We start from the raw sequence: 18,044 nt of genomic DNA, 5'->3' as shown, positions 1-18,044 counted from the left end.
GTGACCTCTATGCCATAGGTACTAGTAGTCTTGGTAAGAATTCAACTGGCAGTATGTGAATGATCTGATATTTATTGCGATAGTAATTTAATGGACACTTCAAGCTCATTTCTGCTGTTGGCCTTGCGTGAGATTCCCTGTAAAGTCCAAGGGCAGTAAAATCATCGCCACATGCCTTTTGCTCAGTGTGCAAGTGAAAGCGTGTGGAGGTCAGCCAGCGATCGTGGCTCAAACTCATGCACGAAAGGGAGGACAGCGGAAAGGAAGGGTGCTGTTTTTCGTTGCGTGCAAGGCTGTGGGGCGAAGGTAGGGAGAGGGGGCGCATTCTACTCCGGTGGCGCCCGGGCCGCTGGATCTTGAAAGCCATCTGCGACGGGAACAAGGTCCGCCGTGAGTAGCAAGAGGGGGAGGGATGCATTCTACGTCGGGTGTAGTAGAACTGCAGGTGCTGCAGAAAAGCCACTTAAATGTCTTCCCTTGCTGGCATAATAGAAGTCATGTTCACACACGTGTCACAGTTTTGCTATGGTTCCATCCTTGGTTATTTTGGGGGGAGCCGATCGTTGCATTGTCCAGCCACACTGCAAATATCACGTAATGATTAGCAGCCACATGTCATACAGTACACAGCTAAAGAACCACCAGCAACCTCTTTACTGTAGCAGCAATCTCCTTAACGTGTCATTTATGCAGCGGGCGGTTTGTCCACTACTAACTGTGGCTGTGCTATAGGGTAATTAGCAGAGCACATTCTCGTTACAATGAACAAGCCTTCTCTCCTCTTTTTTTCTTTCTGTCCTTCCTTTTTTTCCTTTCTCAGTTGTGACGGTTAGGAGCACTTGGATAAGTTTGCTAGTAAAAATGAAGAAAAAGGAAAAAAAGAAGACTGTGCACTTGCTTGCACTTATCAATCTTTTTCAAATTGTAAAAGAATGGGCGAAGCTTCCCTTTATTTTTTTCTTTTGTTTTCTTTTTTAGACCCTGCATATCGTTCCCAAAGCTTGTGGAAGAACGTAACAGTCATGCCATCTACATGCGTCTCAATTTCATGTGAGTACTGCTGACCGCTAATTCTGTAGGCTGCGTAACGTGCCCTTCTTTATTTCAAAGAATCCACGAATCAGCATTCGGAAAGAAGGACTATGTTGCAGCATTGCATGCTAAAGGACTAGGAGTCTCGGCGTGTAGTAATTTTTTCGAACTTCTTCCAGAACAAAAACAGCCCAGACACGAGAAAGTACATTGAAATTTATGACATCACGTTCATGTAACAGTGCTTACTTTTCAATGCCGTTTTACATGCTAAGGAGCTTTGGCTGTTATTTCTTGTAATAACCAACATTTTGCGGCCAAATGAATTAAATAAGGGTTTGGAAAGAAAACTTTACAGGCATAGGTTGGTGTTAGTGTTTTGGTGCCTTTTAAAGGAGTACTGGACATGGTATTTCTGACTGTTCATTTCTCTGCGCTAATAAAGGCCCTAGCACTCACAACCCTCAAGAAAATAGCGGCAGGCCTCGGAGTGCACAAAATTATTTACTCCAATAGCTTCTCTCAGTCGCCTCCTATGCCGCTACTCGTTGTGAGGCGTAATGTAGCAGCATGCCTAACAACCGAGCCGGAGGTAGGGCCAGCACGTTGCAGTGTGCTGCTCCTACGTGACCACCTTTGCATCGTGACGTAACAATGCAGTTGCCTCCTAGAAAACAAAACTGGCTGCAGAAGAGCTATCACAGTAGTTCATTTAGGGCCCTCTGAGGCTTGCCACATTTTCCTTGAGGGTTTAGAGCTCTAGTGCCTTCTTTACAGCAATGAAAAAAAAAAAGATGAAGAGTCGGTAATAGAAAGCTTTAGCTTGCCCGGTATTACGGTAAAACGCAGGCGGACGGGGTGTTGCGGCGTTGGGGCGGAGGCGTAAACGTGAGCTGTCTGCGCGGTGCAGCCACCTGGTGGTGCAGTGTTCAAACCGACAGAAACAGTTAATATTGCATTAACCGAGCGTATTCTTCTTCGCTGCTGGTGTAAATTTTCGGTACTGGCGTAATCGTGTTGCTGACAAACATTTACACCCACAACAAAGTAAAATACACTTGGTTACTGCAGTATTAGCTGTTTCTGTCTGTCTGAGCACTGCACCACCAGGTGGCTGCACAGCGCAGACCACTCACGTTTATGCCTCTGCCCCAACGCCCCGCATCCACCTGCGTTTTACCGGAATACCGGACAAGCTAAACCTCTCTAATATCATGCTGGTACTCCTTTAAAAGCACGAGAAAATTCATAGTAGTCTTTGGCAGCCATTTAGCAGCACTCGTGACGACTTTTTCCATTGTTGTATGGCTGAGCCGAAGTAACCTGCTTCGTGGGGTTGGGGCTTGGGTTTGCATGCTGCGGGCCGCATTTCTCCTCTGTTGTCCAGTGAGCTGTTCAAGCTGTCGGGCGCGCCTGCCAGAGACGTGTGCGAACTCTACGAGACCCTCCTGACGGTCTCGGACACAACGTCAGACGTGCAGCTTGCCTGGTGGTGGTAAGTGAAGGCCCTCACCATTGCTGGTGTCATGCCGGTGACCTTGGTTTTCCTGTTCCTTGCGTGTGCTTCCTTGTGTTATCACTCTGTTTCACCATATTTGGCCAATTTAGAAGTATTCATTTATTCATGTATTCTAAAGGAACATTGAGGCATTACCTAAAGAGAGGGATTGTGGAGTGAGCTAAATAATAAACGTACAATTAAAAAAGAACATTAGTTCGATAGAGTGACATAATTATCTACACCAGAAAAAATACATATGCGAGAAAGTAGCAAATACACAAATAATCACACATTTAGGAAAACCATCTCATGAACAAAAACATCATGATCAATAACAGATACAATATTCTTCGGGAGCCTGTTCTAACAGTACCAATTTACTCGCATAATGCTTGTACCGCCCATATTAGCCATAACAAAATAGTGATTTCTTTTTCCCTCGAGTTTAAATGGTTGAATCATTGTACCCCTGAAAGTTACTGTAGTGACTGTTGTCTTTTTTTTCTGGTCGGCGATGATTGTAGCAGCCGAGCACCATCTGTTAAGCGGGCTGCAAACGTAGCGACTGTCAATATGTCAAGCTGCGACATCGTGTTCCTCTGCAAGGCAGCAAATGAGTAAAACGGCTGCAGCGCTTCGGGCTGTCGGCATTCGATCGGTGCCAGGATCTACGCATTTGCAGCCGTCACTTCAGGCCCGAGGATTACTACCACAATAGAGAGCTTTGCGTGTCCAGTATTCGGGTTAATCCTTGATCTCCTTTTGCCACTGGCAGAACAAAAATGAGAATTTATTGATGTAACACATATAAGCAACATAATATGGAAACGTACAGGCTCCCCGTGTCAGTGGTGAATGCTGCCAACTGAACACACGATCCGGTGTTGCGCATGTTCCGTAAGCTGCTTACATGTGTAAGGAGATTGTGGAATACGGGAATACCAAATAGGTGGACGGCAGCAGTGACACCCATGGGCCACATCGTGTGACAGTTGGTCTAACCATGAACTATCAGAAATTTTTTAAAACATTTTTTAATGTGTTCTTGATGAAAGAAAATAAGAAAGACACTATAAATTTATGATTTTGTTGTTGTTAAAGCTGTTACACCAGCAGCTGTGTAGCACACAGCAACGCCATTGCAGTGATAGTTTTGTACACTCTTGCCGGACTCACTGTCATGAGATGACGCTGCTGACGTATGATCTCTGGTTTTCTGCTGTTGCACAAATGTTAATATGTGTACAGACTGGCTAAAGCTCTGTTGTAGTCTGCCTGTGCTGGACTTACAGGAATAATGCCATACTTGCATGATTTTAGCGTGCCCCCGCATCTAATGTGCATGTAATGTACCATTCCCTCATTTATAGAGGCAAATTTACCATCACAGAATGGATTTTCTTTTATCGAGCTTTCATAATGAAAGCAGTGGGCCGTCTTCGACATCTGCCCTTATTAATGGCCTCAGGTACCAATCGTACAGAGGCAGTATTATCGAGGGATATTTTTTAAAGATCCTACTATCACTTGCGCGATATTTTGGATGGCTCCGGGGGGCGTCGGAGCTGTTGAAGTATATGGCCAACAGCGTTCCTAGCACTGTTCACAGAAAGCGAGCTTGGCACGGCGTCAGAAACATCGGCGACCGTACGTGCCAGTGCATCCACCTACGAGTCGCACGAAATCTCGCGAAACTGATAATCTCCTACAGTGATTGACCGAGAACACGACTTGAGGTCTTAGACGTGCACAATGTGAACCCACAGCATGACCCACAGCAACCTTCTCGAAAACGTGCTATGTCACCATCTTGTGATGGCGGTGACTCTACATCTGACAGCTCTAACAGTAGTCTGTTGCCAACGTTGCGAATGCGATTTTGGTTTCGTATCCAATTATGACAACAGAAAGCTGAGCTAGTTGGTAAGGATTCATTATGCAAAAAATAATTGAGGCGTGCAGACAGGACACAAGAGTAGAGAAGTTTGGCATTCGTGTTGTCCACTCCTCTACTCTTGTGTCCTGTCTGCACGCCTCACCTCTTTTTTGCATAATGTATCCAATTATAGCGTGCTGAAAAGTTTCGGGTCCATTTTCCCGGAAGAAAGGTGAGTGTTAGAATTGGGTAAATATGGTACTAACTCATGGGTTTGCAAGTGCGTTGTTTGACTGCTAAATGTGTTTTTTTTTTTCTTTTTTCATGTTCAATTGCAGTGAAACCTCACTACTGCGAACACTATATCAACGAACTTTTCACATTAACGAACGTTTCAGAAATTCCCTGCTGACTTCTTACGGTTTCAGTGTAAAAATGCTTCAGTACTGCGAACTTCAGCATGCCAAACATTACAGAATAACGGTCGTTATTAAGTTTCCATGTCATGATAACAATGCCTCAGTACTACGAACTAATATTCCAAAATCTTAGATTTCCGTGTATCCTTCACAGCAGCTGATATAGTAGGCTAGCAGACGACAAGGGGCAGAAAAAGGACGCCTTAGCACCTGCACTCTAAAAGCAGTTGCACCCTTTGGGGCGTATATTTTCCACACAACGGTAAGCGTCATCTGTCCTGCCCGCATTTCCTTTCTTTAACGCGGCGAGCCCGGTACTTACAAGTCGCGAATGGTGTGCGCGTTATCAGCATGACAGAGCATTCTCGACCGGACAGTAGCGAGCGCTATGTTCTCAAGAAAGGAAACGCAAGCAACACAGATGAAGATTATTGTTGTGTGGCAAATATACACCCCAAAGGGTGCAACTGTTCTTAGAACGTAGGGTCGGAAAATCCAAGATGGGGGCGCCCATTAACGAAATATTTAAAAAATAAAAAGGTGAGAGAGTTTATTATTATTATTATTATTATTATTATTATTATTATTATTATTATTATTATTATTATTATTATTATTATTATTATTTATCTGTTACTGCGGAGGCAATGAAGCATCAAGTTTTGTGAGTGCGTGCCCTGCCCAGACAAGTTGCCTAGTGACGGTGACGCATCTCCTCCTTCTTTCATCCTTCTTTCTGTGCACGCCTCTTTCTTTCACACTTCTTTCTGAGGCCGTACTAGCTATGCGCATGGAGCAATGTAATCTCTGTACTCGCAGGGATGCCATGCGGTCGCACTTTGCACTTTCCCGATGCTGTCGTTTACGTGCGCTTTGGAATAGTTCAGCTGTCAGCCTCGAGTGAGACAGTTGCGGTGCCCATGGGGCAAGGAATGTGGAAAACAAACAAGCAGCAAGAAACATCTCGGTTTGGAGGCGACATGGAGCTTCCGTTTTGTCAGTAGTCTTCTCAGCGTCAGTGTCTGTTTTGCGCACGTCACTCATTATGTGGTGCTTCGGTAGTGTGCGGTGGCCGAATCTATGGAACAAAGCAACAGCGCGGGCCGAGAGCCAATAGTAACATTTTCGTGGATAGCTCAAATGGTGACAACTTATGAACTCGTAGGATGATGGGCGGACTGGTAAATAACTTTGGAGCTTTCACTATAATGACATTTCAGATTAAAGAACAATTTACTGTGGTCCCCTGAATTTCTTTTATGTCGAGATTTCACTATAGGGTTGCAGGGTCCGTTTAAAAGCACCAAGGACTTCGCTACTCCAAACGATTTTCCCTCTTCCATGCAGGTACTTGAACTATCAGCTCGAGGCTGTCGTCCGCCGCGAAGGCGGCTCCGCGGCCACCGTCAGTGGCCTCGTGCAGCGTTGCCTGGAAAGCGTGCCCACCCGCAGACCCCTGCCCACGGAGCCGAGAAAGATGTGGAGCGACTGCAACTTCACAAACCACATGCTCAACCTGCTCGCGGCACACATGACGTCACCGCGCGACGCAGCCGACCTCCTCTGGTCTTACCTGCAGGATCGGATAAAACTGAACCCAGCGCTGGTCCAACGGTGTGTTCTGCAAGCAGACGTAATCTAGTAGACCCTATTTGAAGGAGTATCGGCACTGACAGTTTAGACTGAATTGCGGAAATCAAATTTGGAGCTTGCCTCGTTCTGTCCGGTAAACGCATGGACAAACATAATTGGCACGCACGCGGTATTTGTAGGTTGTTCATTCACTAACCTAAGTACCGCTTGTACAGCTGTCAGTCTAACAAGAGCACATGATTAAGGCCTGTTCAACGGCTTGTGCATATCATCCCATGGTAGTGACGGGTGCCGTCCTTGAGGCGGGCAGGTAAACAACCAGCTTGGAAGGAAATTGTTTGTTGCTCAAACTTCTGCCATCAAAACAAAAATGCGACTTGTTGGTGGCGATAGCAAGTTAGTGGCACATTTTGCCTAAGGCTGCACTGCTTAGGCCAATATAGCTAACCAAGGCTTCATTGTCAGCTGTTTAAGTTTGGTACCAAAGCAATATAAATCTATTTGGAGCGGCCATAAAGCACTCGGAACATAAAAAAGACACCTTGTCAATGAGAGCAAGGGTGCGGGCAAAACCTTCAATGGCGCCAATGTTCTTCACTGCCGCCACCATTGCAATATCTAATGTGTACATAATGTTTCTAAAAGAGCACTGGACCCTGTAGTACGTTTCAAATTCCAGTCTCCATTAAACATTGCTTTAAATGTTGGTCTTATGCTGAATGTGGTGGTGCTGTTGGAAGTGTCGGTCAGTGCAGTGATTATGAAAAAGAAGGGAGTTCTACTGTGCCGCACCAATTGATAGGCTAGCACCTTAAGGTTTAAAATCCTCCTTGTAATAGGAGGCTTGGTTACAGATGTTTACATGCCATATTTGTTCCTCTCATTTCACCCGGGTATCAAAAGCTCCTTTAGGGTTGCAAGTTTTTTGGCGGGTTCGAGATGAAGTCACTACAGTAGTTGAACTATACATGGATAATTTTTTTTTCCGTGTGACAGCCTCAAAACTCTTTGCCTCATATGCTACACTGGGTTCATGTCGCATGCTGGATTTTACACTAGTCCAGCTGGTAGAAATGCACTTCTTTGTTGGTCACCTCTGCATGTTCTCAATCGCGCGCTTGTCGCTGGTGCCTGCCAGGCTTGGGCAGGCTGCCGTGCCCACTGAAGAAGACTTGTCCTCGCTTGCCAAGCTTGGCAGAGCCTGCGTTCTTGAGGAAATGCGGTTGTCCTCGTTTTCTTTCTTCTTTTTCTGTTCTCGCCTCTGACAGAGTGGCGGAGCTGTACCTGCAGTCCAACGACAGGGACCGGGCAGAGACCGTGCTGCGGGCAGCCCTGGTGCCGGGCCTCCAGTCACTGCGACTCTGGCAACTGTGAGGCCTCGCATTTGCATTCTCTCTCTCTCTCTCTCTCGTAGCCACTTAGTATCCACTCACAAGCTTGTCGTACCTCTAGAGCCATTTTCGTGCCATTTCCTGTGCTATTTTCATGTTTGGTTTCATGACAGTTCAAATGCTTGTGTCTCCTCCTCTTCATCTTGTGTGTCTGCACGACAGTTCTTCTGTTCAAGCCCCGCTGCTTGCTTTCTGGAGTGTTGATTTTGCAATTGAACTCATTGGCATTGAAGTCACTACTGTACTTCAATGCTATTCAGTACCGCTGTAAGAGAACGTGGTACTGCAGTCATTAAACGGGCAGTACAATACACTTCTGTAAATCCAACTCCAACATTAATAAATTCTAATGCTAGTTTAACCCAGACCCAAGGTCCAGTGTCCATACATTTCTATGGGCCCAGAGATTCATTATTTCGATGCTAAAATTGGGCTTCACTGGATAATTCTAACTTGATTGGTTAACATACACCTAACCCCAATGCTCCATTTGTGATCCGAATGACTTCACCATCTTTTTCGGCGACAATAGAAAATTATGAATGCGCCGAAGACATGGTTACCTGCCACCGAAAACTGAATTTCGGCCTGCCCTGAACATTTGAAGTAAAATTGGCAGCTTTAATAGATGATTACCACATTTTCACAATCCTAGAGCCATTTTTTACAGAATGATGCTAGGAAAGTTGCCGGGGCATTGCAATCAGAAGTGAACCTGAAACTGTGTTCATGGCATTATCATCAACCTGCTGTTTGCGCCAGCTTCATTGCTAGCATAATCACGAGATGGTGACGGAACAAGCTTTTGTGTAGATTGGCAATGGCGACGCACCACTTTCATTATGCAAGTTTGTCTAAAGGAGGTGTCATTTTATGCGCTAAGGTAGTAGAAACAGAGCCACTTGTTTTTGGCATGCCTGTGTTTTGTATCGCATGGCGAACTTGCGAAGCGGATAGTCTAGCGTGTGTGCTAACATTAACAGCATGTTTGTGATGGTCGTATGGTCGTTCAAAAATTTTGAAATACCAAACACCGTCGATTGTGGGGAGGAGATGGCTAGTGTTCAATAGCGATAAAAGAACTGTCTGAGAAGGACAATGATGGACTTCAACTGCAAATAAGTTTATTGCATTCTGTGAATGTAAACTTTGCCGATTTCATCTTTTTTTCTGATTGCCAGAATTGCAAGCATGCTACATTTTTCTTGTTGTAAACTCAGAGGCACGATGAATTGGGGTGAGCATTGTTTTATTCGAATTCATAAGTGCATTTTGGGTTTGGGGTCATGTCAGGATCGGACAACTGCCACGAAACAAAGCAGCTGGATTCCGTTATCGCCAAGCTGCCTGAAAACTTGTTATGTTGTCAGCTTGTGATAACACTAACAGTAGGCTGTTGCCGATGCACCAAACGCAGTGTCAGTTTCATGCCTGCTGTAAGGTGCGGATAATCTTGAAGCCCACTTTCTTGGAGAAAATGCGCGAGTTAGAATCAGGTAAATTGATAATCATCCATCTTGAGCAGTCCTGTTCATCTGGAACTCTGCCCAAGGCAGGCCATCGCTTTTAGAAGGAGATGGCTTGTCTGACACATTCACAGTGCCCTAAGTGCCACCAAGACAGACCCTATTGGGGTCATGATTTGGGTCACCATTGGAGTTGGGCATGCGCATGTTGACTACTCAAGTTTTAACTATCTGTCGAGGCCGAATTTTGGATTTAAAGCAGTGAAATCCTCGGCCCAAGTAAATGTGTGGACGCTGACCGGTGTCGTTGGTCAGGACGGAATTTACCAGAGTCGAAGTCATCTTAGTAAACTCTAATTACTCATTGTTACCGAGTGTTGGCAAACAAATCATTGAAATTGGGAAGAGGTAAAGTTCTCATAGATTGTACCAGCAATGTTTGTGTTGGGGCAAATAACTGCAGTCTCAATGTCTTTGGAGAATTCGCCACGCTTTGAATGTCCATTGTTTACGTTGCACTTACAGCATTAAAGGTTGACTAGAAGTCTGAGAAATGGTTGGCATAAGGTTGTGATTTCCTGTGTGCATAAGAGATGAGACATGGGTAGGTTGCGTACTCTTGTAGAGATTAAAGAAAAGAATTCGCGGGGCTGCAACATTCACATGGGGACGGATTACTAGTGGAGCTGTTTAGGCTGCGTACATTGCGAAGTTACATTTCTTTCATACGGCACCACACTATGGCACCACAAGCTTCCGCCGCGGTGACTGCACCTCCCACGCATTAGCCGCGACCGCTGCTGCAGCCTCTCCAGTACCTCCGACACGCGTGACGTTACAACTACAGAAGTGCAAGCCACGTGCACAGGCATGGTCGCCACCCTCTTTCCCCCTCTCCCCATACCTGTCACTGTAGTGGAAGACGCTGGAATAATTTTGACCACTCGTGGTTCTTTACTGTGCATGCGACGCTTGGCACACCAGCATTTTTGCATTCCATCATCCCCAGCAGAATACAGCAGGGATTAAGCCCATGACCTTGCACTCTGCAGCAGAACCCCATTGCCACTATTGCTGCAGAGTCACCTTGGCAGGTCATGTGACACGTGGAAATGTTAACCAGTGCTCTCATTAACCAACAGAAAGGGTTGCCAAGGGAAGCCATTCCAGTCTGGGGAACTGAAGATTAGGTCAAGTCATGAGAGTAAGGTTAAGCTTGCACAGGACTAAAGTAAATAAAAATATCCAGGGTGGGATGGTCATAAGGCTAGTAATATGTTCATCATGGCTACAAGTAGGCTAATGATGATGGTTTCCACAAAGAAGGCTTGTGTTGTGCTCACGCTTAGACACTGACATTATGGCAGCTTCTTAGGCAAAGTAACTCGGTTGCTGACAAGGGTGGCGTATTGGACTTGCCATTACGTCTTGACTGAAGGTGCCTGAATTCACATGCGCACCAATGTATCCAGTACGCCTGCTTTTGCCCTCGTGCTTCCCTGCGCTCAACAACCTTTAGTCAGTTGCTGAACATTAAAAAAAAAAGGCTTTTGGTGCTTTATTTTCCTCATTTTCTTAGAAATCACTGGATTGTTTCATGGCTGTCATGCTTAGAGGCAGTTACTTGCAGGCAAGCACAAGCTGATCGGGAGTGCTTTCTTAGCACCGCTTCACCTAATTCTTGTACCATTGTTAAAGCATCTTGGTAGATCACTCTTTTATGTCAGCTTTGGTTGTGTAATTGCCAACAAATAGTAGGTGAAACCTCTTAATTGGGGGAGGTATTCTTGGCTGTTCACTTACAGGGATACAGTCACTTTTTCACTAGTTTGTATGACTAACACCGGATACGTCGGTGTCTATGGGCAATGGCGTTCGTGGCGCTATGCTAACACAGTGCTTGTCCCTGTCTGGAATGCTCTCGCCTGTAGGCACAGGCACATGTGCTAGTCGCACCAAATCTTGCAACGCTGACTGCACGCGGACAGTGAATGGCCAAGAATTCCACCCTGGGGGTCGCTCTTAATGTCGAGTGATAAGCGTGCCTTTTAATTGCTGGCTGTACTCAGCAGGATTGAGTGCCATTTAAAAAGGATCTGCAGTGGAACACTTTTGCATGTTCATTTATGTCATTGGGAATGTATTGTAGCTGAAAGCTTTGTTCTCTGTAGTTTGCATTCTGAAATTAACCTCATTGAGCTGAATTGTGCTGCGTGTAAGATAGTACTTTGATATTGTTTAAAGAATTGTGCAAATTGAGAGTCATGGTGTGTCCTTGATATGCACTATAGTGTGTCCTTGAGTTGCTTCATTATAATAAACTCTGGTGAATTCTGCAGCGATGATGCTGTGCGTTGAGCATTTCGTGTTGTTGCATTCGTGTTCATGCACCAAACCTGACACGCCTCTGTGATCTTCACTGGTGTTGATGTTGAGAACCAACCGGACAGTAAATGCTATAATCTTCAAGAAATAGTAATAATTATGGTAACCCTTGTTTTGAATGGTTATCCTGTAAATCAGAAAACCATTTAGCTGGTCATACCTTCAGTTGGCTTCACTCAGCTATCTGTAGGAAGCTTAATCTTGCCCTTGTTTGTTATATCTCGGTTAAGCGCAATTGAATTTCCTGAGGCGCGTTAAAGTTTTTACTGTAATGTTCCTTGCTTTCCTAACGGGCTTCCACTTATAGAATACAACTTTGTTTCCCTTGTTTCTTCTTTGTAATATTAAATTATAATACATTGTTATCCCAGTGTGGAAATAATGGTATAATGATGATGATGATGCAAATTAGCAGCACAGAAACTCGGGAGCTAGAGAAAACATGGGATGTGCATTACCCGCATGTGAATCCTGGAGGTAAATACAGTGGTAATGAGCAATGATCTGGCTGAAGTGTGCTTTTTGTTGTTCTTTGTCGAAGAGAACAAGCTGCGAGTGCGTATTTTTTTACCCTAACGGTGGCACCGCGGTTGTTCTACACGGCACTGCTATGTTGAAAATGTGTTTGAAGCATGTTCCATATTATAGGCTTCCACTTTAAGGTGAGCAGCAATTAGATTAGTTTTGTTTCATTTTTATTCTCGTATTTACTATGCCATTTTTGGTGTTGCACTGTTCTCTACATTTCTTATTGCAATTTCATTGTGGGCGCAGAGGTATCCAGCTGGCGGCCACTGAAGGGGACAGCTATGAGGTGGGTTTCCTTTGGCCCTTGACTAATGCGAGAATCTTGTTATGTTTTCTTTTATGTTATGAACCCTCTAATTGAGGCAAACAGCACCAGTCACTCAAGTGCTCAATGGATAGTCAAGTACCACATTTGCTTGCGTACTGAGCTTACCGTTTTCCAAAAGTGTTGATCCATATGTGGGAGAAGGGTTCTTACGCCATTGGAAAAGAAGTTTTTTGGGGGGCGTAGAAGTGTTCTGTGACTAATTCACTCACCATCCGGCTGCACACGCATTTGCACAGTGACAGGTGGATGTGGAGGGAGTGGGACCCATTGTGCAAACTTGCCATGGCTCTCCCAATTTGAAAATCTTTGACAGGTTAGCAAATGTCTCCAAACCTAGCAGTGAGAAGGTGCCTCCTCTTTGCCATCAGCGCCAACTGCAATCATCGTGTTGTGCCAGCACTGACTAAACACAGACTGATGACATTGGGTCACACGATGTGCGGTTTGCACATTTGTCTATAAAAAATAAGCAATTTTTCAAGGGCAAAAGCGAGGATGGAGTTCGTTAAGTGTGTTAACTGTCTCACGAAATGGTGGACGCCACACCCCAGATGTTGCACCAGTCACTTCAGTGCAGTAGTTGAAGAGCACCACAATGACTGCATTGCTGTAAGCTGGGCATGCACCTTCATATCTGTGTCTTCAGTCGTCTTGATTCTGCGCTTCTCGGCAGTCGATGCGAGTTAGGTGTGCTCCTCTGCCGTCGTCTGTTTCGGGACGCACGGCATCCTGCTTGCTCACCTTCGCCCCCCTCTTATCCTATCCGGTGCTCAGAGTGCTTTTTAACTTTCGGGGCCACGGTCGCAAATGCGGTTGTATCCACTGCACTGCACTGAACTGACTGTTGTGATGTGTGGTACCACGTGACCACCACTTCCGATTTCCGCTGTGTAAAGCCTGTGGGTTGCTTCACACCCAAGGTCACTCTGCACTTGCCATCTGTTTTCAACTGGGCCCGTGGACAGGTCTTGTAATCGATTGTGTAACACTCGAGGAATCGAGGCCACTGATTCTAATTGATGGTGTTTAACAGCCATCTGATAATTTTAAGAGAAAATCTTTGTGCCAGTGTTCCTCTAAGCCACTGCTTCGATAGGCGCAGCCACAAACGTTCCGTGTTGGCGGGGTTGTGTTGCTCTTCTTTCCACAGGTGCATCGGTTGTTTGAGGCCGCTGTGCTAAGCATGCCATATCATGCTGACCTCTGGTGCCATGTGAGTACACTCCTTTGCCAGCATTCTCTTTTCTTTTTTTCTCAACTCTTCGAGTGGCGAGGATGAATCTCAAGCCCCTGCAGTGTTTGTACAAAAAATGGCATTTGGTGTCTAATGCTTCGATTGCTTAATGGCATTGTTGTCAACGTTTAATGCCATTATGTGCCTGAATCTTGATATGCCTAATGTTTCGTGAAGGCTTTCACGTAACTATAGATGTCTGCAATTTGAAAGTGTTTTCGCTGGTATCTAAATGTAATGCCAGAACTGTTTTTTTCAGAAAATGATGTTGGCGTTTGCTTTGCATAGATTTGGCGAAGGCAGCCTTGACCCAGCATGCAAGGCCAAGAGGCGTGTTCAGGGTGGCAAGGTGCAGATTTGCACTAAAGTTTAGTTACACACAAGAGGGGTCCATCATCTCGAACAAAAATTATCTGCAGTGGACTCTCTTTAAACAGAGCCTCAAGGGACCAGGGAAACTGGTTCTGTTTATCAGGTGTTTCATTTATTGAGAGACAAAGCTGAATACAATTGCATGAATACAAAACCGACCAACCATGAGGTGTTCCGTGTAAGAGACAGTTCCGTTTAAGTTATTTCCGTTAAGCGAGGTTCCACAAGTGGCCATCTCCGACCGCAAACTGCCATGTGCAATAAAGCAGACATGACGGATGTGTGACAGGTCTGTCTGTTCGCATGCCTTAGAAAACATAATTCTCTCGTCAGAAAGGCTGTCAATAGGGCGCTGACGCAAGAGCTCCACCAACTAGAGAAATTATTCAAGCGGGAAAGCTTGCGTGCTCAGGAGATGCCTCTGCAAGCACCGCACCGATACCTTTTCCAGAGAGAGTTAAGCTTTTTCGATTATCGACACGTCTGCAACACCAAAACGCCGTTCACCCGTAGTGCAGCGTTTTGCCTCGGTTGCAGCTCTTGTCCCGGAGACGTCTGTCCACGACAGTAGATACTTGGCCTAGAATTCAGAGATTACCGTAGTGGCAGGGTAATCGTGGCGAAGAGAAGTCTCGGCAACCGGCCGGGAGAACGGGGTTGCGAAAGCCAAAGGAGGTGAACAGATAGCTGTCGCACTGACGCCGTGCTTTGCCAAGCCTTTCTAGGGTTTACTTCCAGGCACTTGTGTGCCCCCCTCCCTTCCCCCTCACCCTGTGCAGTTCCTCATCTACGAGCTGACCCAGGGTCACGTGGAGCACGCACAGAAGGTGGTGGAGTCGGCTTCCAAGTACCAGGTGCCTGGTGCCCAGGAGATCCTGGACAGCTTCCTTGCCAAAGGTGTGCTCTGGTGCATGGCGGCACGGCTATGGTCGGATGTGCCTGTCCACCCGTGCGGCCAACGCAAGGCCAACGTCTCTCTCTGCAGAGTGTACCCACTCTTGCGGCAGTACCTCTAGCTCGTTCGCACCCAAATTTTGCCCAGAGGTGTCATTTCATGGTGTATTTTGTTTAATACCTACCAGAATCAGTATAGCCTACGCTTATATAATGAACCGAATCTAAATTTTCCTTGCTTGTGTCAGCATGTAAAGAATACTATATGCTTGTAGCGAATATCAGATATAACAAGGATATTTTCGTGTTGGATGTGATTTCGTCATAACAAGGTTTCAGATAGTATGCTGCATTACGGTGCAGGACCATGTGTCATTCAGAATGAATTGCAACGAGAGTAAGCACTTGTTAATTTGAATTAGACGATATTCAAACTATTGAAAGTGATAAACAGAAAGCTATATTCGATGATGAAAGCACTGGGGGAGTACCTCTGGAACCATCGCCTTTTATTTACAAAAGAAATCCGTGATCGATTCCTGCTTGTTTTGCAGCGATAGCGTCGGAAGGTTCCTCCTTTTCAAAACTGAAGAACAGCAGTACATGATTCAGTCCTTCCATCACCTGTAGTAACAAAGGCCGCACCGGTGCTTCCTCTCTCTCATCCGCGTCACCATCATCTTCCGCTGCATTGTCATCACGGACTACTTGGACAATGACGTCACCGATGGCAATGCAGGCCACGGTGCAGATGTCGATGCTTACATAGTTTGCAGAGTCCACTTTCCCCAACACTTTATCTGTTAACCACAATGCATGAGCACGTCGCTGCACAATCTGCACCTTCCACTGGCACACTGGCGTTGTCACCGAGATTACATGCCACTGCTCAGGGTGCGTTTGATTGTTAAGCACGTGGTGAGTAATCTCACTGCTCTTCCCTGTACAATAAAAACTAAATGCCTTAGTGAAAACAATGGTCACATCATCTTTCACTGTTAAGGCCAGATGACACCACCACTGTTGCCATTGTGTTGTTGCTGATACAGTGCGCTTCTTTTTTTTTTTCTTTTCGGGATGACTAGATTAGATTTATTCTGCACAAAATGAGCAGGTATTGTATTTCAGGCAAGGTAATAAATGAACTGAAATGCCATCTCTGTGTGAAATTTGAGTGTGAACAAGGCAGCAGTTTAACCGGCAGGTCGATTGTGCCAATTTTCTTTAATGCATTTGGTTCATCGAGTACAATGTAGATCAGGGAAAGTATTCTTGAGTGATCACTTTTGGAGATGCGATCAACAACATTCCTGGCACCTGTGTGAAGATAGCTAGCTTGGGTCAGGGCTAGGAATTTTATCAGCTGTTATGCCAATGCCTCTCATGCTGCGTCACTAAATCTCACGAGAGTGATCTTATCCTCTAGAGTAAACACTTGAGAATACGACCCCAGGTATTGCATCACAAAAGTGATTGGGCTAAGGCCTCCTTGCAATTTATCGCTCTTTGTGCTGTTTGCATAGTTTTCGTTGCAGCTTTAAAGAGCATCAATATTGATAATAATGTAAATGTTCAGCAAAAGTTGCCAGTGTTTGTACTGCTGCATTTCAAAATTATTCAGCAAATTTGTACATGCGCTGCTCTTTTAATCTTGCGATGCCCGGTGCTGGTGACGAGCTGTAACTCGGTAAGGAATTTTGCAGCAGTTGTTGTGGGCTAATTTTTGGCTGGCTTGAAAGCATCCGAAGTCAGTGGCAAAAGTGGCGGTGCCTTTTGTGATGCATTGCATGAGGTTTTGTTCGATGTAAAAACCACAGTGGTTCCACTAGGGAATCGTCAGTGCATTGAACATAAGTTTGCAGCAGTATTCTGTATATTATGCGAGATACATTCAGAAAGAAAGTTCTAAATAATTCTTAAATGAGCCAGACGTCAGTGAAAGCAGGCTCTTATTAAAAAGCGCCACAACATATATGTTCACATATTCATCGCTCTTGCTCAGGCATTGAGTGCAATGTGACCCTAATTTTTCCGTGCCGCAGTCGTAAAACTCTGCCGCCAATGATTGAGAAACCGAGACGTCGCTGCTCTCTGGAGTGTGAAGCATGTTCAGTAAAACGATCCGATCGCTTGCATGATGACCTGTGCTGCCAGTGCACCCAACACATTCCAGCAAACCGAGCTGCCATCTTTGTGATGTGTCAGATTGCTTAATATTGTCACATTTTATTGATGTTAAACAAACCACAGTTGCACAACGAAACTCGCGAAACTGTTCATTGGTCAAGGCCTGTGCCCAAGCAAAACAAGTACTAACACTCGGCACAATGATAGCGGCGAGCACACTTGTCGATCATCGAAAATCCGATCTGCCGATCGAACACGTCGGCTATTTGTACCTTGCAGTGAACCTTCCAGTGTAATCGCTGAAGCTTGCGCAAGCTTCAGAATGTACACTAGTACTCGCGTGGCGCACAGTATTTGATTACCACAAGACTCGACGACTACATATGCAACAGATAGAACCATTGACAAACATTCGAGAAAATTACACTACAGAAAGGGGTAAGCTGCGCTGAGCAATAACCTTTAATTTATGTCAGCGGAAGCAAGACGGTCACTGCAGAAGGTACACGAGTACTCGTGGCAATACTATATGTATGTACTGGAGCGACGCGGCTCTTTCTGGGAGGCAAAGTTGCTTTGAAAACAGATTTGCCCAGTAAAAGCAGCCTTGGTCCATTGACGAGTAAGGGCTCATTCACACCGGCGACTGACAGTGGTCGCGCGACCAAGTTGGTCGCAAAGTGACCAGTCGCAAATGGTCGCAAACGGTCGCCTTTCTTGAAAAGCGACCATTTTGGGCCAGTCGCTCTCTGCGCGATTTTTCAGTCGCGCGACTGTGGTCGCGAAACTGATAAACCAATCAGCGGCGCACCGGAAGTGATCTTTCGTGTGTCTACATCCGGCCTCCTCCGGCGTCGCGTTCAAATTCCGCGTAGATTCCGAGAGTTCTCGCTGAGAA

At 45.6% G+C, this 18,044-nt stretch overlaps 1 protein-coding gene across 2 annotated transcripts in view; it reads left to right on the top strand.

Moving 5' to 3' along the window:
- The window catches only part of LOC142563728 (uncharacterized), a 92,425-nt gene that overhangs the window by 72,413 nt on the left and 1,968 nt on the right, over positions 1 to 18,044 (top strand). For both annotated transcript variants that reach the window (XM_075674325.1, XM_075674324.1), the window contains exons 28-34: positions 979 to 1,050; positions 2,420 to 2,527; positions 6,176 to 6,442; positions 7,690 to 7,791; positions 12,438 to 12,477; positions 13,670 to 13,732; positions 14,905 to 15,022. In XM_075674325.1, the coding sequence (XP_075530440.1) occupies positions 979 to 1,050; positions 2,420 to 2,527; positions 6,176 to 6,442; positions 7,690 to 7,791; positions 12,438 to 12,477; positions 13,670 to 13,732; positions 14,905 to 15,022 (770 nt within the window). The remainder of the gene's footprint in view (positions 1 to 978; positions 1,051 to 2,419; positions 2,528 to 6,175; positions 6,443 to 7,689; positions 7,792 to 12,437; positions 12,478 to 13,669; positions 13,733 to 14,904; positions 15,023 to 18,044) is intronic.

Source organism: Dermacentor variabilis, chromosome 11, assembly GCF_050947875.1.
Source record: "Dermacentor variabilis isolate Ectoservices chromosome 11, ASM5094787v1, whole genome shotgun sequence".
NCBI classification, from domain to species: Eukaryota; Metazoa; Arthropoda; class Arachnida; order Ixodida; family Ixodidae; genus Dermacentor; species Dermacentor variabilis.
This window is presented reverse-complemented; position numbering and strand designations above follow the sequence as displayed.